Source organism: Neophocaena asiaeorientalis, unplaced genomic scaffold, assembly GCF_003031525.2.
Source record: "Neophocaena asiaeorientalis asiaeorientalis breed wild unplaced genomic scaffold, Neophocaena_asiaeorientalis_V1.1 scaffold429, whole genome shotgun sequence".
Taxonomy (NCBI): domain Eukaryota; kingdom Metazoa; phylum Chordata; class Mammalia; order Artiodactyla; family Phocoenidae; genus Neophocaena; species Neophocaena asiaeorientalis.
Window position 1 is genome coordinate 255531 of NW_020173550.1, and position 25452 is coordinate 280982.

The 25452-nt window shown below is 37.0% G+C and overlaps 1 protein-coding gene across 3 annotated transcripts in view; it reads left to right on the top strand.

Annotated features, from left to right (window-relative positions):
- The window catches only part of CENPC (centromere protein C), a 91216-nt gene that overhangs the window by 63090 nt on the left and 2674 nt on the right, over positions 1-25452 (top strand). For 2 of the 3 annotated variants that reach the window (XM_024747700.1, XM_024747703.1), the window contains exons 13-17: positions 7210-7269; positions 17457-17561; positions 18345-18473; positions 19050-19145; positions 21116-21270. In XM_024747700.1, coding sequence (XP_024603468.1) covers positions 7210-7269; positions 17457-17561; positions 18345-18473; positions 19050-19145; positions 21116-21270 — 545 coding nt within the window. The remainder of the gene's footprint in view (positions 1-7209; positions 7270-17456; positions 17562-18344; positions 18474-19049; positions 19146-21115; positions 21271-25452) is intronic. The other variant, XM_024747702.1, reaches the window with a different exon arrangement.

A 25452-nucleotide genomic window follows, 5' to 3' on the forward strand; every position in this document is an offset into this window, starting at 1 on the left:
TAGAGATTTCTAAGACTTTATACCTGGGTGAGAGAGGGAGGGAGGGAGAAGAGAGAAAGGGAGAAAGAATGAGAGAGATGAATGACAGTCCTTTCTTTGAAGTAGGACATAATAATATAATTTGCACTTAAGACACATACTGCAGTATTTTAAAGCTGATAAGGGTATAAATGAAGCAAGATTAGACATATATTGATGATTACTGAAGCTAAGTGTTGAAGTTTTTAAAATGCCTCTTAATAGAGAGTTTTATAATTTTTTATGTCCCTGAAGAATGTGCTTGAAATATAATCTCTTATACTGTTTTTCTCTTTCCTAATTCACTAATTCTTTTTCCATTTAAATTGTTTCTTCCCCTTTTGTTTAGATTTACTTTATTATTTTTCTCTAAGTGGAATGCTTTTTATATTTATTTTTCTGCTTTTTATTTGGTAAAGAAAAAGCTCAATTTTCTGGAGTATAGTTTTAGTTTAAAATGAAAGGTTTTTGTTTTTTTTTTCAATAGAGCGTTCTTATTGTTGTACACTCTGAAATATAGTGGTGATTTTTCTTTGACCCAGGTGTTATTTAAAAGAGTACATATATCAAGAGTTTGGTCTCCAGAGTCAGGAACCTGGGATTGAATCTAGCTTTACCACTTATTAGCTCTGTTATCTTGAGTAAGAAATTTCAGTGTTCTTAGCTTCAACTTCCTTATTTGTAAACTGGCGATATCAATTCTAGTCGCATAGATTGATACAAAGATGAATACACATTCTTTGCTTAGTTTTAATACCTGGTATATGTTCGTTATGCAGTGTTGGCTATAATCCTAAGAAGTTGTGTTTTGTTTTGTTCTTTTGTTAATAATTTATAGTTTCATTTCATTGTTCTTGATAACTTTGCCCTGTATTAATAATTCTTTGAATTTTCTTTGTGTTCTAGAGTATGCTTAGAACACATAAAATTCATGGAAGAATTTTGTAATTCTTCCATGGATGCTTGAAAAAGAGAATATTACTTTTTGTGTACAGATATGGATTAAAAATATATATACACTTATTATTTTGTTAATGTAAGTGGATATATACTTTTAATATACTTTGAATATTTTTGAAATTCTTAAATATTTATGGAATATTATGGAATACTTACTATGCATTCTTCTAAGGGAAAAAGATATCAAAACTTGTGATTTGTTGGATGTTGAGAGTAGAAAAATAAAGCAGTGATTTTTAGGGTGGGAAATGCGAGTTACATTTTTAGATAGATGGGCAGAAAAGGTCTTACTGAAGAAGTGATAATTTGAGCAAAGATATGAGAAAGGTGAGAAATCAAATCATGCAGCTCTATGGAGAAATAGTGCCTCATGCAGAGGGAAGATAAGGGCAAAGGTTTTGATCAAGAAACAACAAGGAGGCTGGGAAGGCTGGAGTTGAGGAAGAGAGGGAGAGGGTAGTAGGAGATGATGTCACAGAGCTAACAAGAATGAAAGATCATATAGCATGTTAAAGGCTACTATAAGGATTTCGGGCTTTACTGAGAGAGATGGGAAGCCATTGGAGGATTTTGAGCAGAAGAGAGACATGACTAACCTATAAACAGGATAATTGCGGCTGCTGTAGAATACACATTAGGGGTGGACTGATAAGTTTGAAGGGGGCAAGTGTAAGGTTGGAAGCAGGGAAACCAGTTGGTGAGACATTAGTGATCCCCTTGTGAGGTGGTAGCTTGGACTAGGGGGTTAGCAGTGGAAGGTGGAGAGCAGTAGTAGGATTTTAGGTGTTTTTGATGGTAGAGTCAACATGATTTCCTGATGGATGGGATGTAAGGTGTAAAAGAAAGTGAGGTGTCAAGGATAATGGACTTTAAAGTTTTTGGCCTGAGCACCTGGAAGAATGGCATTGTCATTTCTTGATTTGGAAACTACTAGAGAAGGGCAGATTTGGGGGAAAAGAACAGAATCTTAGATTTGGACATTCTGTATTTCATATTATTCTTATCCTTTGTATTCTTATCATTTGTGAGGTCTGTTAAGGATCGCCAGAGCTGACGGTAAAGTGTTTGCTTTGCAGTGGTCTGTCTCTCCTATTTCCTGCAGTCTTTACTATGTACATTTCAGCGCTCTTACTGAGCATGTAAGTTTGCATATGGAATGTACCTGTTTTGGTCAAATTTACCTTCTTGATCATGTTACAATGCTTTTACTTTGTAGTCTTTTTTTGTCTAATATTAACATTGTGACTCCCTGCTTTCTTTTGGTTTGTTTTTGTTTCTTATATTTCTTTTCTTCCTTTTACTTAACCTTTTTTTTTACCAAACTAAAGCAGAGTGGCTTCAAATAGCATGATTGAATTTTTATTTTTGACTTGCTCTGTCAGTATTTTTTTCCTTTAATAAATGTTTAACAGATATGCTTTGTTACTTCTTTGTAAAGTTGGTAGATAAGTCTCACACATGCTAGCAAGGACTCAGGAACTTTCTTTTTTATCACAGTGAACAACTAGTCAAATAGTAAAAGTCTTTTGAGTCACAATCTTTTTGTCCTTTAAACTATTTGGCTATTGCTCTTTTATCTCATGATAGCTAATGCTTATGAGTAGATATTGTAAGCCAGCCTTACTTCTTTTTTCCTTTGTAAATAACCTGTTTCTTCCATTTTCATGCTTATTAGGCTTTGTTAGTCTTTGAAATTCTGGAGTTGTCTCTGTGTTTGGCTTTGTTTTGTTTTGTTTTATACTCTTCTGGGAAATAATTTTAAATTTACTCAAATACCATATCCCCTTCATCCAGTTCCCATAATTTCCAACATTTTACAATATTTGTTTCATTTCCCTCCCTGCCATCTCTACATAAATGTTTATACATGTTTATTAGTCTTTTTTTGGGACTGTTCGAGTGCAAGTCGCATACATATTATTGTGTGAGTATGTGCAGACATGATGCAAGACAAGAACATAATCACTCTTCATCCATCCACGTCAGGAAATCAGCATTAATATAACACTAGTCTTCCTTCACTGACTCCATGCAGATTTCACCAGCAGTTCCATCAGTGTTCCTTTTTCTCTCTGGTTCAGGATCCAATCTAGGATCATGGACTGTGTTTGGGTCTCATGTCCCTTCAGTTTCTTTCAATAAGGAATAGTTCTTTAGTCTTCTTTTAACTTTTCTGACCTTGACACTTTTTTAAAGAGATTTTCATTCTTTAGAATGACCTTCAACCTGGGTGTCTCTAATATTTCCTCATGATCAGATATGAGCCATGCATATTTAACAGAAATACTACAGAAATGGCTGTGTTCTTTGTGCATCACATTAGGAGGCAAACAGTGCTGACTCATCTTCTACTAGTGATTTTACTTATTTAATTTTAAAATAAATTTATTTTATTTATTTATTTTTGGCTGTGTTGGGTCTTTGTTGCTGCGTGCTAGCTTTCTCTAGTTGCAGCAAGTGGAAGCTACTGTTCATTGTGGTGTGCAGGCCTCTCATTGCAGTGGCTTCTCTTGTTGCAGAGCACGGGCTCTAGGTGTGCAGGCTTCAGTAGTTGTGGCACACAGGCTTAGTTGCCTCGCAGCATATGGGATCTTCCCAGACCAGGGCTCGAGTCGGTGTCCCCTGCATTGGCAGGTGGATTCTTAACCACTGCATCACCGGGGAAGCCCCTCTACTAGTGATTTTAATCTTCATCACCTGTTCAAGTTATTGTCTGCCAGGTTTCTCCACTCAGGGTTTTTCTCTTTGGTAATTGATAAGTATTTTGTGGAAAGATATTCTATTTTAGTAACTTGTCCCTTTTCAAACCTCTGTACCAATATTAACATCTTTTGAATATTCCCACCTGAATCCGCTAATGGTGGTACCAAATTACTATTTTCTATTTCCCTAATTTCTTCTCTGTTAATTAGTTGGCATCCTATAAGAAATAGTTTTACTTACTCCTTCCCCATTTATTTATTCATTATTCATTTATTTATATTATTATGGACTACTACTGGGTTCCTATTTTATTCAGTGGGTTATAATCTTTATCATTTATTCTGGTACTCAAGTTGTGCCAAATTTGGCCAGAAGGAGACATCCTTTCAACTGGTTCCTGAGACCTGTTGTCATGTTTCTGTCATTTTTTGAATACTGTCTTATTTTTTGGCAGAAGATGTTCCAGGCTCCTTCCCCTGCCTCTACTCTGGAATCAGTTATTTCTCCAAAGGAACCTAGTGGAGGGATGACATTTAGAAACTTAGATCCGGGTGCTTGGTGTACTCATTGTTACTGGGATATCACGGCTTTTAGGTTCTCTCAGTGGACTGAGATAGGAAATAGATAAACACACACATACATATATATGTGCACGGTACATACACAAGCATCTGTATCTTCTTTCTGTATTTATTCAGGCATCCCTTGCTTTATTGCTCTTTGCTTTAATGTGTGTCACAGATTTTGCATTTTTTACAAATTGAAGTTTTGCGGCAGGCAGCCCTGATCAAACAAGTCAATTGGCACCATTTTCCAATGGCATTTGCTTACTTAGTATCTCTGTGTCACATTTTGGTAATTAACACAATATTTCATTAATATGGTAATCTGTGATCGGTGATCTTTGTTACTATTGTAAAAAAACATTGTGACTTGCAGAAGGCACAGATGATATGTAGCATTTTTTAGCAATAAAGTAAGATACATTGATTTTTAGGCATAATGCTTTTGCACACAATAGACTACATTATAGTGTAAAATAACTTTTATATGTATTGGGAAACAAAAATATTCATGTGACTCACTTTATTGCCAAATTTGTTTTATTGCAGTGGTCTGGAACCAGACTCTCAATATCTCTGAGGTGTTTCTGTATTTAGAAACCATGAGTTCACATCAGTACCTCCAACTCCAGTCCAGCATGTTCGACTTTCCCTTTTCCATTTTTGTTTTGTTTCGTTTTTGTGGTACGCAGGCTTCTCACTGCTGTGGCCTCTCCCGTTGCGGAGCACAGGCTCCAGACACGCAGGCTCAGCAGCCATGGCTCATGCGCCCAGCCGCTCCGCGGCATGTGGGATTTTCCTAGACCGGGACACGAACCCGTGTCCCCTGCATCGGCAGGCGGACTCTCAACCACTGCGCCACCAGGGAAGCCCTCCCTTTTCCATTTTAATAAATCCTTTCTCAAGGATAGTGAGAAGCCTGGCTCCCATTATCCTCAGTATATTTATTCATTTGCTTTGTTCCTTCTCTTGTCTCCCACAGTTGCCTCCAGAGCCCACTGCTATAGGAAAATTTCCAAGAACGATTAATCCTCTACTTGTTATAGTGGGAAGTACAAGGGAAATTGTATATATATATATTTATTTTTTGGAATAGCTTTATTGGGATGTACTTCACATACCATACAATTAATGCATTTATAGTATATAATTCAGTAGTTTATAATTGTCACCACAGTAAATTTTAGAACACTTTCATGATCCCAAAAAAGAAACCTACTCTTTAGCTGAGAATGTAATGAAAACGTAGACCTGCTTTTCAGGAAATGTATATTACACACAAAATTGTATTAAAAATCTAAGATGGTTCATGGATATTAAGTATTCTAGTTTCATATTGCTGCATAACTTAACATCCCAAACTTAGTGGCTTAATACAACAGTCGATTTAGCTCTTATGGTTCTGTGGGTTGACTTAGTTTATTAGCTGAGCAATTCTCATTTTGGCTCTCATGCATTTGTAGTTAGATGCAAGCTGCTAGGGCTGGAGTCACTTGAAATATCAGCTGGACTGGAAATCCATGGTGACTTATTTACTCATATATTTGGTACCTTGCCAGGGTGGCTGAAATAATTGGGGGCTGGCCAAGCATCTCTTTTTCTCCACATGGCCTTTCCACTTGGTTATCTTGGGTTTCCTCACAGCATGGCAGTCTTGGGGTAATCAGTCTTCATAATGATGGCTGTCTTTCCTCAGACTGAAGTTCCAAGAGATCCAGGTGGCACCTGCATGTGTTCTGAGGAATTAGCTTTCAAAGTCCCAGAATGTCATTTCTGTGCATTCCATTAGTCAAGCAACTCACTAAGGCCAGTGGTAATTCAAGGAGAAGGCAATTAAACTTTGCCTCTTGATAAAGAACAGCGTTTGTGCATAGGAAGGGAAATAATTGATGGTTGTTATGTTTAGATGCTATTTATCACACTAAAGTTTAGAACTCTTGACCTGATTGTCACACTGCTAAGTAAATTCAGTATGGTTGCACTATTTACAACTTTAAGAATCATAGATTACTTTATTAACACAGTAATTATTCATTATCACTCCTTGCATTTTTATCCACCCAGTGGCTTATTTCACTTAAAGGCCACAAGCAATAGAAAACCTGTTTGTTTTTTGTTACTTGTAACTGTTATCGTCTTAAGATATATTCACTGTAGCAAAATCTAGAGACATATTATACTGATTTTCACTAGCCTTCATTTCTCAGCAGTGAAAAGCAAAGGGAGTAATAAAATGTATTGTCAGGTTGACAGATGAATGGATAAAGAAGATGTGGCACATGTATACAATGGAATATTACTCAGCCATAAAAAGAAACGAAATTGAGTTATTTGTAGTGAGGTGGATGGACCTAGAGTCTGTCCTACAGAGTGAAGTAAGTCAGAAAGAGAGAAATAAATACCGTATGCTAACACATATACATGGAATCTAAAAAAAAAAAAAATTGTTCTGATAAACCTAGGGGCAGGACAGGAATAAAGACACAGACGTAGAGAATGGACTTGAGGACACGGGGAGGGAGAAGGGTAAGCTGGGATGAAATGAGAGAGTAACACTGACATATATACACTACAAAATGTAAAATAGATAGCTAGTGGGAGGCAGCTGCATAGCACAGGGAGATCAGCTCAGTGCTTTGCAACCACCTAGATGGGTGGGATAAGGAGGGTGGGAGGCAGACACAAGATGGAGGGGATATGGGGATATATGTATGCATATAGCTGATTCACTTTGTTATATACAGAAACTAACACAATATTGTAAAGAAATTATACTCCAGTAAAGATGTTATAAAAAAAAAGGAGTATGCATCCAAGTAAAGAACTGTTATTTTCTAAGAAAAAAATGTATTTTCAGGTTGAATTTTATTTTAAAATATTTATACTGAAGTTGACTGAGTAGCACACTTTAACTCAACATGAAATTAGTGGCCATTGCTCATGATATTGCTTCTGCAATTTGCAGATGATTCAAGAGTAAAAAGGTCTAACTCAACACCAGAGAACAAGGTGCATCACAAATTAGGTAAGATTACTTTTCTCTTAATATTTTCATATTATAAAACCTTTATTTCTAAATATAACTTAATTTTTTCTCAGGCAGGGGGAAAATATTATTTGGATTAATTGTCAGAGAAAGTAAAACTTGTATTTAGTTTTCATGAATTTCATGGTAATCATCACAGGCCACTGAGTTTCTTTATTGTCCATTTATGAAGCCTGTAATCCTCTCACTCATTGCTCTATAGTAGGGAGCTGATAAGCTAAGAAGCTAGGGTGGAGAATTCTATAAAATGTAACTGCTAGGTAGATGGCATCCCTGACAACTTCTCCCGTTTTTTCTAGTTCACACCTAAACAAAGCAGTAACTAGGATAAGTAAGCTGGGAGCTAAGGAATCCATGGAGAGGCTCACATGAGGATTAAAACTATGGTTTTCAAAGAGATATTTGCTGGTCAAGATTCATGGGACCTCTCACCTTTGTGGAACTGGAGTGGCTTTTTATCTCTCCCCCTATACTTGAGGCTTCTACACTTGTACCTGAAGAGAACCTGTAGGAATGAAGCTTTTTCTAATTGCTTCAACCAGAACCTCACATCTTGTCAGTTAGTATTTTGTAGGCCCATGTGAAGAGAGGCTGCTATACTTCTTGGTGCTTAATGCTTGTCTTGGAGTGGAATATGCCTAGAGTCAGAGTAGGCAAAGAGAAATAAAAGTGTCCCTGAGCAGGGGCTCCAGCAACCCAAGAGAGGAAAATCAAGAATTATGCCTAGCAACAGTAGGCAGCTTCTGGTGTGCTAGAACCATTGTAGTAGATGGATAACAATTTTAACAATGAAGGAAATATGAGTACTGTCAGAGATCTAGTTATATCATAGAAGGCTTTCTGGTTGCTAAAGCATAATTTTTCAGTTTAAAAAGTCAGTACATGAACTGAAAGTAAATATATTTTCTGTTGAGAGCTGAATTAGTAGGTGGTATTGACATTGAAGAAATTCATCAGAACAGAAATATTAAAAAAGATGGAAACAATGAAAAAAAAATATGCAGTGGAAATAACATGGAGACAGCAGATAAAACATGCAAATAACAGGATTTCCAGAAAAAAGAAACAGATGGAGGAATGAAAACAGTTAAAGAAAGTACTAGTTAAAACTTCTCTGGGCTTCCCTGGTGGTGCAGTGGTTGGGAGTCCGCCTGCCGATGCAGAGGACGTGGGTTTGTGCCCCAGTCCAGGAAGATCCCACATGCTGCGGAGCGGCTGGGCCCGTGAGCCATGGCCGCTGAGCCTGGGCGTCTGGAGCCTGTGCTCCGCAACGGGAGAGGCCACAACAGTGAGAGGCCCACGTACCGCAAAAAACAAACAAACAAAAACAATTAAAACTTCCCTGGAGTAAAGATAGGCTTGATCTGCAATTTGAGAAAGTTTACCAACTGCCAGAGAGAATTAATGAAAAAGATACATCTCTAGACATAAGTGAATAAAAATTCCTGAATTTCAAGGATAGAAGAAAGCTTCCAGACAGAAAAGTTACATATAAAGGAGAAAAAAAACCCCAACAAAACCTGACTACCACAACTCACGTATGTAACTCTGGAAGAATAAAATAATATATATAGCCTTTCAGAAATGTATTACAGAGGCAGGCATAGTCAAGATGGCATACTAGGAGCATGTGGAATTCATGTCTCCTCACAACTAGGGCACCTACCAGGCACTGGTGGGGGACCACGGACACCTACGGGGACAGGATGAACCCCCAGTGACTGGTTGTTTCTATTATACTTTTATTTTTCCTGATATATTTTTTATCTTTCTAATTTTATTTTTTATTTATTTATTTTTTTGCGGTACGTGGGCCTCTCACTGTTGTGGCCTCTCCCGTTGTGGAGCACAGGCTCCGGATGCACAGGCCCAGCGGCCATGGCTCACGGGCCAAGCTGCTCTGTGGCATGTGGGATCTTCCCGGACCGGGCACGAACCCATGTTCCCTGCATCGGCAGGCGGACTCTCAACCACTGCGACACCAGGGAAGACCTATTTTGTTTTTTATTCTTTGATATTGTACTGCTCCTTTTCTCTTTCTTTCTTTTTTTTTTTTTATGCGCCACGAGGCTTGTGCGATCTTAGTCATCAGGCCAAAGGTCGTGCCTGAGCTCCTGTGGTGGGAGCTGCGAGTCCAAACCGCTGGACTAACAGAGAACCTCAGCCCCCACAGAATATCAATTGGAGTGAGGCCTCCTGGAGGTCCTCATCTCAGGACCAAGACCTGGCTCTATCCAAGTGCCTGCAAACTCCAGTGCTAGACGTCTCAGGCCAAACAACCAGTAAGACAGGAATACAGCACCACCCATCAAAAAAAAAAAAAGGACAAAAAAATATGTTACAGATGAAGGAGCAAGGTAAAAACCCACCAAACCAAACAAATGAAGAGGAAATAGGCAGTCTACCTGAAAAAGAATTCAGAGTAATGATAGTAAAGATGATCCAAAATCTTGGAAACAGAATGGAGAAAATACAAGAAACATTTAACAAGGATCTGGAAGAACTAAAAAGCAAACAAACAGTGATGAACAACACAATTACTGAAATTAAAAATACTGTAGAAGGAATCAATAGCAGAATAACTGAGGCAGAAGAACAGACAAGTGAGCTAGAAAATAAAATGGTGGAAATAACTGTCAGGGAGCATAATAAAGAAAAAGAATGAAAAGAATTGAGGACAGTCAGAGACCTCTGGGACAACATTAAACGCACCAACATTCAAATTATAGGGGTCCCAGAAGAAGAAGAGAAAGAAAAAGGGTCTGAGAAAATATTTGAAGAGATTATAGCCGAAAACTTCCCAAACATGGGAAAGGAAATAGACAGTCAAGTCCAGGAAGCACAGAGAGTACCATACAAGATAAACCCAAAGAGAAACACACCAAGACACATATTAATCAAACTATCAAAAATTAAATACAAAGAAAAAGTATTAAAAGCAGCAAGGGAAAAGCAACAGGTAACATACAAGGGAATCCACATAAGGTTAACAGCTGATCTTTCAGCAGAAACTGTGCAAGCCTGAAGGGAGTGGCAGGACATATTTAAAGTGATGAAAGGGAAAAACCTGCAACCAAGATTACTCTACCCAGCAAGGATCTAATTGATTCGATGGAGAAATTAAAACCTTCACAGATAAGCAAAAGTTATGGGAATTCAGCACCACCAAACCAGATTTACAGCAAATGCTGAAGGAACTTCTCTAGGCAGGAAACACAAGAGAAGGAAAAGAACTACAAAAACAAACCCATGACAATTAAGAAAATGGTCATAGGAACGTACATATTGATAATTATCTTAAATGTAAATGGACTAAATGCTCCCACCAAAAGACACAGACTGGCTGAATGGATATAAAAACAAGACCCGTATATATGCTGTCTACAAGATACCCACTTCAGACCTAGGGACACATACAGACTGAAAGTGAGGGGATGGAAAAAGATATTCCATGCAAATGGAAATCAGAAGATAGCTGGAGTAGCAATTCTTCTATCAGACAAAATAAAGACTATTACAGGAGACAAAGAAGGACACTACAGAATGATCAAGGGATCAATCCAAGAAGAAGATACAACAATTGTAACAATATATGCACCCAACATAGGAGCTCCTCAATACATAAGGCAAATGTTAACAGCCATAAAAGGGGAAATTGACAGTAACACAATCATAGTAGGGGACTTTAACACCCCACTTTCACCAATAGACAGATCATCCAAAATGAAAATAAATAAGGAAACACAAGCTTTAAATGACACATTAAACAAGATGGACTTAATTGATATTTATAGGACATTCCATCCAAAAACAACAGAATACACTTTCTTCTCAAGTGCTCATGGAACATTCTGCAGGATAGACCATATGTTGCGTCACAAATCAAGCCTTGGTAAATTTAAGAAAACTGAAATTGTATCAAGTATCTTTTCTGATCACAATGCTATGAGACTAGATACCATTTACAGGAAAAAGACTGTAAAATATACAAACACATGGAGGCTAAACAATACGCTACTGAATAACCAAGAGGTCACTGAAGACATCAAAGAGGAAATCAAAAAATACCTAGAAACAAATGACAATGGAAACACGATGACCCAAAACCTATGGGATGCAGTAAAAGCAGTTCTAGGAGGGAAGTTTATAGCAAAACAATCCTACCTTAAGAAACAAGAAAAATCTCAAATAAACAACCTAACCTTACACCTAAAGCAATTAGAGAAAGAAGGACAAGGAAACCCAAAGTTAGCAGTAGGAAACAATTCATAAAGATAAGATCAGAAATAAGTGAAAAAGAAATGAAGGAGACAATAGCAAAGATCAATAAAACTAAAAGCTGGTTCTTTGAGAAGATAAACAAAATAGATAAACCATTAGCCAGACTTATAAAGAAAAAAGGGAGAAGACTCAAATCAACAGAATTAGGAATGAAAACGGAGAAGTAACAACTGACCATGCAGAAATACAAAGGATCATGAGAGATTAGACTACAAGCAACTCTATGCCAATAAAATGGACAGCTTGTAAGAAATGGACACATTCTTAGAAAAGTACAACCTTCCGAGACTGAACCAGGAAGAAATAGAAAATATAAACAGACCAATCACAAACACTGAAATTGAAACTGTGATTAACAATCTTCCAATAAACAGCCCAGGACCAGATGGATTCAGAGGCAAATTCTGTCAAACATTTAGATAAGAGCTAACACCCATCCTTCTCAGACTCTTCGAAAATACAGCAGAAGGAGGAATACTCCCAAACTCATTCTATGAAGCCACCATCACCCTGAAGCCAAACCCAGACAAAGATGTCACAAAAAAAGAAAACTACAGGCCAGTATCTCTGATGAACATAGATGCAAAAATCCTCAACAAAATACTAGCAAACAGAATCCAACAGCACATTAAAAGGTTCATACACCATGATCAAGTGGGGTTTACCCCAGGAATGCAAGGATTCTTAAGTATATGCAAATCAATTAATAATGCTACACCATATTAACAAATTGAGGGATTAAAAACCATATAATAATCTCAATAGATGCAGAAAATGCTTTTGACAAAATTCAACACCCATTTATGAAAAAACTCTCCAGAAAGTCGGCATAGAGGGAACCTACCTCAACATAGTAAAAGCTATATATGACAAATCCACAGTCAACATCGTTCTCAATGGTGAAAAACTGAAACCGTGTCCTCTAAGATCAGGAACAAGACAAGGTTGCCCACTCTCACTGCTAGTATTCAACATAGTTTTCGAAGCCTTAGCCACAGCCATCAGAGAAGAAAAAGAAATAAAAGGGGGCTTCCCTGGTGGCGCAGTGGTTGAGAGACAGCCTGCCGATGCAGGGGACACGGGTTCGTGCCCCGGTCTGGGAAGATCCCACATGCCGCGGAGCGGCTGGGCCCGTGAGCCATGGCTGCTGAGCCTGCGCGTCCGGAGCCTGTGCTCCGCAACGGGAGAGGCCACAGCAGTGAGAGGCCAGCGTACCGCAAAAGAAAAAAAAAGAAAGAAAAGGAATCCAAAGCGGAAAAGAAGTAGTAAAACTGTCACTGTTTGCAGATGATATACTATCCATAGAGAATCCTAAAGATGCTACCAGAAAACTACTAGAGCTAATCAATGTATTTGGTAGAGTAGCAAGTTACAATATTAATGCACAGAAATCTCCTGTATTCCTAAACACTAATGATGAAAAATCTGAAAGAGAAGTCAAGGCAACACTACAATTTACCATTGCAACGAAAAGAATAAAATACCTAGGTATCAACCTACCTAAGGATACAAAAGACCTGTATAGAGAAAAATATTAGACACTAATGAAAGAAATTAAAGATGATACAAACAGATGGAGAGATATATCATGTTCTTGGGTTGGAAGAATCAACATTGTGAAAATGACTATACTACCCAAAGCAATCTACAGATTCAGTGCAATCCCTGTGAAACTACCAATGGCATTTTTCACAGAACCAGACCAAAAAATTTCACAATTTGTATGGAAACACAAAAGACCCCGAATAGCCAAAGCAATCTTGAGAAAGAAAAACAGAGCTGGAGGAATCAGGCTCCTGGACTTCAGACTGTACTACAAAGCTACAGTAATCAAGGCAGTATGGTACTGGCAAAAAAAAAAACAGAAATATAGATCAATGGAACAGGATAGAAAGCCCAGAGATAAAGCCATGCGCATATGGTCACCTTATCTTTGATAAAGGAGGCAAGAATATACAATGGAGAAAAGACAGCCTCTTCAATAAGTGGTGCTGGGAAAACTGGATAGCTACATGTAAAAGAATCACATTAGAACACTCCCTAACACCATACCCAAAAATAAACTCAAAATGGATTAAAGGCCTAAATGTAAGGCCAGACACTGTAAAACTCTTAGAGGAAAACATAGGCAGAACACTCCATGAGATAAATCACAGCAAGATCCTTTTTGACCCACCTCCTAGAGTAAAGGGAATGAAAACAAAAACAAACAATTGGACCTAATGTAACTTAAAAACTTTAGCACAGCAAAGGAAACCATAAACCAGACGAAAAGACAGTGCTAAGAATGGGAGAAAATATGTGCAAATGAAGCAACTGACAAAGGATTAATCTCCAAAATATACAAGCAGCTCATGTAGCTCAAAATCAATAAAAAACCCAGTCCAAAAGTGGACAGAAAACCTAAATGGATATTTCTCCAAAGAAGATATACAGATTGCCAACAAACACATGGAAATATGCCCAACATCACTAATCATTAGAGAAATGCAAATCAAAACTACAATAAGGTATCACTTCACACCAGTCAGAATGGCCATCATCATAAAATCTACAAACAATAAATGCTGGAGAGGTTGTGGAGAAAAGGGAACCCTCTTGCACTGTTGGTGGGAATGTAAATTGATACAGCCACTATGGAGAACAGAATGGAGGTTCCTTAAAAAACTAAAAATATAACTACCATATGACCCATCAGTCCCACTACTGGTCACATACCTGAGAAAACCACAATTCAAAAAGTCATGTACCACAGTGTTCATTGCTGCACTATTTACAATAGCCAGGACATGGCTGCAACCTAAGTGTCCATAAAGAGATGAATGGATAAAGAAGAGTGGCATATATATATATATACACACACACACACACACACACACACACACACACAATGGAATATTACTCAGCCATAAAAAGAAATGAAATTGAGTTACTTGTAGTGAGTTGGATGGACTTAGAGTCTGTCATACAGAGTGAAGTAAGTCAGAAAGAGAAAAACAAATACCGTATGCTAACACACATATATGGAATCTAAAAAAAAAAAAAAGATTCTGATGAACCTAGGGGCAGGACAAGAATAATGATGCAGATGTAGAGAATGGACTTGAGGTCCCGGGGAGGGAGAAGGGTAAGCTGGGACGAAGTGAGAGAGTAACATTGACATATATACACTACGAAATGTAAAATAGCTAGTGGGAAGCAGCTGCATAGCACAGGGAGATCAGCTCAGTGCTTTGCGACCACCTCGTTGGGTGGGATAGCGAGGATGGGAGGGAGGCGCAAGAGGGAGGGGATATGGGGATATATGTATACATATAGCTTATTCACCTTGTTATACAGTAGGTACTAACACAACATTGTAAAGCAGTTATACTCCAGTAAGGATGGTAAAAAAAAAAAAAAAGAAATGCATTACAGTCCTTTGTTTTAACTAGCCACGATATCTTTCTTTCTGATAAGTGAATTTATTTTGCAGATAGCGCAAGATTAAGTTTAACTTCCTCTATGTAAAATATCCATGTAAGGTAATCTAACCAACTATCATATAAGTAAAAAATGAGTTCAAAGAGAGGAAACAGTGCTGAAGAATGTTTCTGAATATATGTGGTTAAATTTAAACATGTATATTTGTTTTCTGTTGCTGTGTACCAGATTACTACAAATTTAGTTGTTTAGACAACACACATTATTATCCCTTGGTTTCTGTGGGTCAGGAGCTCAGGCACAAATTAGCTGGGTCCTCTTTTCAAGGGTTTCACAGGCTGCAGTCCAACGTCTCACCCTGGGCCACGATCTTACCTAAGGCTCGAGGTCCTGTTAACCACCACAAGCTCATGTAGTTGTTAGCAGAATTCAGTTCCTTGGAATTGTAGGACTGAGGTACATGTTTCCTTGGTGGCTGTGAGCCATGGGCCACTAGTCTCGATTTCTAAGGGTCACCTGCAGTTCCTTGTCGCATGACCCTTTTCATAGACCCTTCACAGTATGGCAGCTTGCTTCTCCAAAGTGAGCAAGGAAGAATTTTTCTCTCCTGGTAGTGTCTTATATGTATGATCATGATGTAATCACAGAAGTGACTTCCCATTGCTTTTGCCATATTGTGTTGGGTGTGTCATAGGTTCCACATGTATCCCAGGGAAGGGGATTATATAAAGGTGTGTCTCATTGCTCACACCTTAGGATGTGTCTACTACTAAATGCTAATATGATTGGGGATTTATAAGTACTAAGTAAGGATTTTTGCAGTGATAGCTTGAAATCCACACTATCTTAACAAAACTTGGTGTGGTGGGGAGGAGAGTAGGAGTGGAAGAGGGGTAATAAAAGTAGTCTAAAAGTTTCATTTTACTAAATGAGAAAAAGGAGACGATAACATCTTGGTAGGGGATATAGTTTTGGTTTGTTTGTTTTTTTGCTGTATGCAGGCCTCTCACTGTTGTGGCCTCTCCCGTTGCGGAGCACAGGCTCCAGACACGCAGGCTCAGCAGCCATGGCTCACGGGTCCAGCCGTTTCGCGGCATGTGCGATCTTCCCGGACCAGGGCACGAACCCGTCTCCCCTGCATCGGCAGGCGGACTCTCAACCACTGCACCACCAGGGAAGCCCCGGGGATATAGTTTTTAATATAATGATGGAGAAATGAGTATGACTGTTGAGTGTCAGGAATGGGAAGGTAACCAATATTAGAGTGAAAAAGCACAGTAAACTTTGAAATGACCAAGGTTTGGGGTATGGAGGAAGAAAGGGTATTCTGACCAAACCAGTGAGAATGAGGGAAAAAAAGAATCACTGATGTAAAATAACCTGTAAATATAAAGTAAAATGGAAGAAATAAATAGATGTGTATTACTTGTTATACTAAATAAGTGTGAATGGATTGAATTCCTCTAGTAAGATAGAGACTATCAGATTTGGTTAAACAAAACAAACTTACCTATGTGTTTATAAGAAATACTTAAAACAGGTTTTAAAATAGAAGATTATCAAAGAATTAAGTAGGCTAATATAAACAGAAAGAAAGTAGTATATTTTTTAATATTAGGTGAATTGAAATTTAAGATTAAAAGTGCTGAACAGGATGAAGGACTTGTAATAATAAAATTAGCACTTTATGAAGAAGATAGAAAAATCATAAACTACTGTGTACCAAACAACCTAGCAACTAAAATGTGTAAAGGAAAAAAACTAAGGAAAAGCAAGGAGATTTTAATTTAAACAATACAGTTAGACTGGGAGATTTTGTTAAACCACTTTCAGAATTGGACGACTCCAGCAAACCAGAAGTAAGTAAGAACATAGGAAGTTGATTATGTAGCCAACAAACTTAGTATATAGAACTTTGTCTTGTTCACATAAAACGAATAGATATGTGTGTATACACTCAAACACATGTATACATAACCACCCCTGATTTATAAACTTCCTATTGTGGAGCATTTAGGTGGTTTTCAGTTTGTTTTTTGCTTTTTCTTTTCTGTTTCTATTATGAACAGTACTACCATGAATGTACTTAACACCTATATCTTTGCCCATTTTTGTGAATATTTTGCAAACTCATTTTCTAAAGATGAAATTTCTACGTCAAACAGTATTACAATTATAGGTATTGTCAAATTGTCATCAATCAGTTTACATTTCTACCTACAATATATGAGAATTCCGGTGTACCTTTAACATCATTAACCGTGAATGTTACCATGTTTTTAAATCTTTTCCAATCTAGTAGCTTGGCATTTCTTTAATAACACAAATATGTCTTAAAATTTGTTTTTCTAGTGTTTTGTCTAAAAGCATTTGTGTTCTAGAAAGTAATATCAATCTTTTCACTGCAGAGTATCATCCAACTAAACATATATGTGCATTTTTTGTCTGATGTCTTTTTACAGTATTGCCCTCCAACACACCAAATGTTCGCAGGACCATGAGAACACGATCAAAACCTTTGGAATATTGGAGAGGGGAGCGAATAGATTATCAAGGAAGGCCATCTGGTAAAATTTATGCTTTAGTGTCTCAAAATAATAATGATAATCGCTACAATTTATTTAGGTACATTACATGCCAAGTGCTGTCTTATGTATTTACATACATTACCTTATTTAATCATCATCCTCCAAAAATGTGACAATAGATTCAAGTCCAGATTTCTCTGATTACTATAGAGATGCTGATTTGTTTTCTTTTTGGTAGCAATTTGAGGTGAGCATGTGGCTTGATAGAGTGTTATTATTTTTATACTACCTAGCAAGGTTTTTAATTGCATAAAATGAAGCATTAGATCAGAACATGAGAAAATTATAACTGTCAAAGATTAAGTATTCCCCATTATTATTCTCATTCTATTTTCTTATATTTTTCTACAAAAATTGTAGAGGGTGGGAAAGAAAGTATAGTGAGTGTTATCGTGAAGTTATTTCCTTTCTTTTGGTGTATATTTCTGAGTCAAAGGACTAAACTGACATGTGGATTACTATAAATAGTTCATTGCTGATCTTTGTGTTCTTTGTTTTTTACACTTCCACTGATGACTTGATTTCAAGCAACAGAGATCATTCAGTCATGTTTCATCAGTGCTTCTAGATTTAGGATAGAGACAAGTGAAATTGTCTCTATTCAAATGTTGTTTGAATTTTTAACTGTAGAGTGTGGTAAAACTAATGTATTCTTTGATACTTTGAAAGGAAATGTGCTGTATTAATTTAATGAGTTTTGTTTGAAGATTTTCACTCTGCCAGGTATGATAATTTACCTTTTTTTTTTTGGTTAAATTTCAGGAGGATTTGTGATTGGTGGAATACTGTCCCCAGACAAAGTATCATCTAAAAGGAAAGCAAAAGGAAACTTGGGAAGAGTCAATACAATAGTTAATAGGAAAAGGATCTGTCTTGATAATGATGAAAGAAGTATGAACTTATTCCTTATTTTATAACAGTGCTTTGAGAAGTAGCTTTTTGCAAATTTTGAAATATATCTCTAAAAGCTTCAGATATACTGCTACTTCAGGGTAAATTATCTTTTTAATGTCCACTTTTTTTCAGATTTTGAAAGTAAACTAATTTTATTCTTTTAAAAAAATCATTAATAGCAGAGTGTAAAACATTTCCACCTGAGTAAATTGACCTGTCAAATGAAGCTTATCTTTTCTGTGCTCGAATTATGGTTAAAATAAACATGTTAAAGAATTCTTTTTAAAGTGTATTGTATACTTCAGCTCTCTTAGAGAATATGCAAAACACCATTTAACTTCTTGATGATGCAAGAATTCAAAAGTTGTCAGAAAATAAGTTTAGGATGTTTGCTTCTGTGGTAAATCATTGTGATTTTTGAATTTTTGTTTATCAAAGCGGTCATTGATAAACAGGAAAAAGATATGCCTCTGGCAATTTTCATTTACAACTTGTCCATAGCTGTATTTCATACTAGATTTTTTTTAATGGAAAAGAATTTTAAGTAAGATTTCAATGGTATTTCTTTTGCAGAGAATAAATTCGTGGAAAATCTGAATGTACCTCTGGGAGATCCTTTGCAGCCAACGAGGGTAAAGGACCCAGAAACACGAGAGATTATTCTTATGGGTAAGATCAGGGTTGATATTGAGAATACTTAATTTAACAACTAATAAGGACAAACTGAAGTCTGGCTTGTCTGCTTTCCCTTTCTCTCCCCAGATCTTTCAGAGCCAAAGTCTAGTAGAGAGTCTAATTCAACTAAGCAGCCTGTATGAGGACTACACTAGGGGAACTGATGGCAGACAACCTCCAGGGTACATATAGTACCATGCATTTGTCCTCTGATACAAGTGCTACCATCAGGAGTGTTGTCTCCACCATTAGGGTCCAGGCCTTCTTTGACCATGAGGACACAAGCGGACAGGGGCTGTTCATGGGGAACTCTAGCAAGTTAACTGGCAGACTCCCGGATACACTCTTACTGGGGCTGTTCATGGGGAAATCTAGCAAGTTAACTGGCAGACTCCTGGATACACTCTTACTGTGAGACCAGATGGGGATTGTGGCAGGATTTAGACAGCCTTTGGTGCTGTGAGATGCCAATATTGGTATCGGGGGTATAAAACCTTTCTGGAGATGACTAGCAAGGGCATCAGTCAGCCAAACAAATGCCAAGCTGAACCTTAAGGCTGGTACAGGGTCCTAGAAGCCTCCTCCTGTACTTAATAGGCATTAAACATTTAGTGTCTAGGACAACATGGGAGGTCCCAAGGGATGGGCTATAGAGTGGTGGGGTTAAGTAGGGGACACTCAGCTATTTACCAACCAGGGAATATATACATACAGGAAATATTTAAATATTTTAACAACTTTTATGACTGTACCAGTGAGTACTTGGGACTATTTATCCCAAGTCAGAGGACAGATATCTCAAACCAGAGAGGCAGTATTTACACTTAAAATTTTGACTATGGCATAAGTTCCATTTGATATCTTAAGTAGCAAAGTTATTTCTATATTCCAGATTGTTTATTTGGCAACAGAGGTAGAAGCACAGAGAATTTTGTTTAGTGAAGTGTCTTAACTAAAAACATTGCTATACTGTATCAGGTTAAAAAAGTTGTGTGTTGTCAAGAATTCATAAGTTTTTGTTTCTTGAGCCTATGTATTTTCTATATCTTGTAGTCTGTGGGAGTACAGTCAAAAGCTGATGATAGAAAAATATATTAATTACAGGTCTGGAAAAGGTTGTAAGTAAAAGGGAAATTAAAAAGTGCCTAGGGCTTCCTAAGTAGGGCTTCCCTGGTGGCGCAGTGGTTGAGAGTCCACCTGCCGATGCAGGGGACATGGGTTCATGCCCCGGTTTGGGAAGATCCCACATGCCGCAGAGCGGCTAGGCCCGTGAGCCATGGCCGCTGAGCCTGCGCGTCTGGAGCCTGTGCTCCGCCAACGGGAGAGGCCACAACAGTGAGAGGCCCACGTACCGAAAAAAAAAAAAAAAAGTGATATAGTAATTTGTGAGCTACAGTTAGAACTCCGGTTACTTAGAGGCTTTACCTGATAAATAAATAAAAATCTTGTTATTTAATAATCAGTCAAGCAAGCGCAAAGGAATTTATTGACATGATGATGATACATTTGTATTGTGGCTATGTTAAACTTTTTAAAGATAGGAATCCTTATCTCTTAGCTGATTTTGTTTTCTGTCTGAGCTATTATGGGAAAAATAGTAATACTACGATTGTTATTATTAATAGCCAAGACTTACCTAATGCTTACTTTGTGCCAGTGTTTTAAATACTTTACACACTTTAAGTCATTTGATATTCACAGCTCTAACATAGATGAAGTATTATTACCCCATTTCATAGAAAAGAAAATGTAGGCACAAATAGAGAGGATAAGCAACTTGGCTAAGTTCACACAGCTTGTAAGACAGAGATAGGATCTGACCTGTGTCATTTTAGCTCGAGTCAGTGATATTGATCACATCTATCTTTTTAAGGCAGGTTTATGTCTATATATGTGTGTATATGCTGTGTCAGAGAAACGTCATTGCTATTACTTTGTACTTATATTATTTTTTTTTCCCTTAGATCTTGTAAGGCCACGAGATACATACCAATTTTGTGTTGAACATGGTGAGTTGAAAGTATATAAAACATTGGATACACCATTTTTTTCTACTGGAAAATTGATATTAGGACCACATCAAGAAAAGGGAAAGCAGCATGTAGGCCTAGACACATTGGTGAGTGTATTTTTCCATATATTTATGTTTTGCTCTTGGCACAACTCTGATTTGTTGGACTTGATGAAGCATTAAAAATGCTATTTCCTCAGAAATGATATATGATTACTATAGTGCACAGATAATTTTTTAGTTTTTTTCATCTGTTTAAAGTCAGTCAACCAATGGCTGTTTAAAAGTACTTGTTTTGTGCATAGCAGTGTAGGCTTGAGATTCAGAAGTTTAGGGAATTGTCTTTACTTAAAAGAATCCTTGAGGGCTTCCCTGGTGGCGCAGTGGTTGAGAGTCCGCCTGCTGATGCAGGGGACACGGGTTCGTGCCCCGGTCCGGGAAGATCCCACATGCCGCGGAGCGGCTGGGCCCGTGAGCTACGGCCGCTGAGCCTGCGCGTCCGGAGCCTGTGCTCCGCAACGGGAGAGGCCACGACAGTGAGGCCCGCGTACCGCAAAAAAAAAAAAAAAAGAATCCTTCAAATTAGTTTTGCAAACAAATCATTAGAATTTTAGAGCTGGAGGGGATTATTGAGATTAAGTGTAACAGCAGATTGAGGACTGGGAGCTAGTTGCTTCAATAAGTATTAAAGAATATATTACTGTATATAGCAGTATTATTGGCTGAAGTTATAAATAGACTCAAGGTGAGTCTCTCTTCTCTGAGTCTGTCTCTCTGTCTCTTTCTCACTGGAGACACACACCCCTATAACATTGTATTTATATCAGATAATTTTTGCATTTTGAATTTGAAAGATTTTGAAAATCACCAGATTTAAAGAATATTTAATATACCAGCATTTAAAACATGTTACATCTGAGGTACATCTTTCAGTAAGTAACATTTCAGGAACCTGTGAAATCATGGTTCAAAACAGTTCTTTTTACTGATAAGATGAAAGCCCACAAAGGAGAAACAGAAAGAGCATCAGGACCCTTCAGTTTTACTAACTAAGAAGGGCAAATCAAGGCAGGGAAAGGAAAAGATACACATAAGAGTAAAAGAATAATTTATTGCTACATCAGTATAGTATGTAGAATCCAGATCTGAAGTATTTAAAAATATTCTTTAATCCAATCTTAAAATGTCATAGATCTCCAGGTGGTATTAAAAGAGTAAATATAACATATTAAACTAACTAAAGTAATAGATAATCCCTGTGTAATCATTAAGGAACAATTAATAATGAAAATAAGCATTATGAAATGTCATCATTGAACTAACTGTAGTTACCCGTTAAGCTATAATGCCTTTATTCCTTTAAAAAAGGAATATTGAATAGTAAATGTTTGGAAGTGTTTGAACATATGTAGCTCTTTATTTTAACATAGACAATAATTGCAAAATTGGAAATCACTGAAATGTGTGCTGCAGGAAAAAAATGGTTATATTATATTTTGACTTAGTAATGAGATAGACCATTATATATGATAATCAGTTATATAGCACTTACATGTTCCAGGTGCTATACTAAACATTTTTATATTAATTTAAGTATATTATTTTGCAGAATAGCCATATAGGGACACCTTTAGGATAAATATTTAAGGAAACTGAAAAGTAGAAAATTCTTTTTATTTTTTTCTGAGTAGAAATTAAAAATGAAAATGACAGAACCTTGAAGGAACTATAGAAAATAACATGTCAGTAGGTGATTATAGTTTAGTTTTGTTTCTTCTAAATATTGCCTTTAAGTTTTTATAATGAAAACTAGACTTAAAGGTTCTTTTTAAATAACAAGGGGAGTATTTTTACATTTTTACAAATGAAGCACACTTTTAAATATATGCTTTTGAGAAACAAAAGGGCAAGATGGAGAACCAGCATAAGCCATTAACTCTTTCTTTCAAACTCAGGTCTAGATAATGAGTAAGAGAGAAAGTAGCAGTGGTAGATTTGTTAAATTCAAACCACGGAAGAATGAACAAATTAACTATGGGAGTTTGTTGTGGAACTCTCCTAGAAAACAAAAGGGTATTAAGAAATGGGAAATATTGGGACTTCCCTGGTGGTCCAGTGGTTAAGAATCTGCATTCCAATGCAGCAGATGCAGGTTCAATCCCTGGTTGGGGACCTAAGATCCCACATGCCGTGGGGCAACTAAGCCCATGCGCCACAGCTAGAGAGAAGCCCGCGCATCGCAACAAAGAGCCTGTGCACTGCAGTGAAGGATCCCACATGCTGCAACTAAGACCCAATGCAGCCAAATAAATAAATTAAATTAATTAATGTTTTTAGAAAAAAAAGAAATGGAAAATATTAAAGTTAAGTGATGTGGAAGACCAGTCAAAAACCAGAAGAGAGAAAAAACCCAAATAAATCAAAAGGTAGAACTATATGAAAAACTAGACAATAATTGTTCCAGAGGTAAAAAATCAAAAAAGTGATAGCAACACATTTAAAGGAACCAGAGTTCCTTAGAGAAGTGTCTGATTCCAGGCCTGGGACTGAGCTTGGAATATTTATCATACCTGATAGCAGACTATCAAAGACCATTAGGATTGGGTCATAAGGTCTCAGGATCCAACTTGAAGATGCTGTCTCTGGACAAAGATATGAAAACTTGAGTATCAATAAGAATAACTTCATTGGATTGATACACATCAATTATATCTAAATCCATGAATTTGTAAGGCTACTACAAAAAGAAAAACTTAATTCATCACTGTCGGAGAATTCTAGGAAGCCAACTCACTTTGACAAATATGGTAAGTAAAGGAAAATAATTAAACATTTATTCTGCTGTTCTCATATAAACTGTACTACTAGGTAATCAAATAATAGATATGGGGAAGTTTATCCTTTTTAGAAATAGTCCAATTAATAAATGAAGAATGAATGTTAGAATGGACTGTTACCATTTTACCACACCCAATAAACTATTGGTTCTAGCATCATTGTCTACTAACATCTAAAAAGAGCACAACCAGACATTATGTGTCTCCTGATGGAAGAATACAACACTGTCTATGAAGTAGTCTTGCCTTCCCCACCTTCTTTAAAAAAAAACAAAACCCACACACAACCACCTGAAGTTAAGTCCTTAGATCTAACCACCAATTTACAGGAAATATAACGAATGGCAGACTTTTCAGATGACAACCTGGCGTTGTAATAAGCAAAATCCAGCTGTGTAAAGATTTTTAAAACAAATTTTGCTGCTTGATTTCTTTAATAAATAAGGTGCAAGGAATAAAAAAGACAACCATGTGGAATGTATAGAGATCAGGGTCCTCAACTGTGGCACTATTGACATTTTGGACTCAATAATTCTTTGTTGTAGGGAGGCTATCCTGTGCATTGTAAGAGGTTTAGAAGCAACCCTGGCCTCTACGCACTAGATTCCAGTAGTACCCCTCTAGTTGTGAGAATTACAAATGTTCCCAGACATTGCCAATTGTCCCCTGAGGGAACAAAATCACCCCCAAATTGATAACCACTCAATAGATTGAGTGCTTTAAAAGATAGATCAAGCACTGACCATATGTGACTCTTACTTGGATCCCAATTCAAACAAACCCTTAAAAGTAAGACATTGAAGAGACAACTGGAAATTTGAATATTGACTGGGCGTTTAACACTAAATATTCATTTATTTTTATGTGTGACAACAGTGTTGTCATGTTTTAAAAAAGGACTTTGGTCTTTCAGTACACATTGAAATATTTACAGATGGTTTATGATGCTGGGCATTTATTTCAAAATAATATGGAATGGGGGAATCAGACTTTGAAAAGAACAGGGTATCAGGGTTCAATATTTGTGGGAGGTCATCATTCTATTTTTGTGTATTTCAAAAGCATTCTTAGTAAAATGTTTGCAGAAATGGGGAGAGGTGTGCATAGAGAGCCAAACTGAATAGATAAGGAAAAAACATCTATAAATACATGCTTGACTTTCTGGGTAGTGTGTGTGTTCCTTTTTTTAGGCAAATTTTTTTGGATGTAATAAATATATTTCTTTCATTAAATTATAAAAATACCTTTAGAACCCTTTAAGAGTGTTCCATTGAGAGAGTATATTGTAGTGGCTAAGAACATGGATTCTGGAATCAAAGTACCTGAGTTCAAATTCCAGCTCTTCCATTTACATTGTGACCTTGGAAAGTTACACTTCTCTGTGCCTCATTTTCTTCATCTGTGAAAAGCTATTAAAATAGTACTGTCTCATTGGTAGATGCATACATTAAAT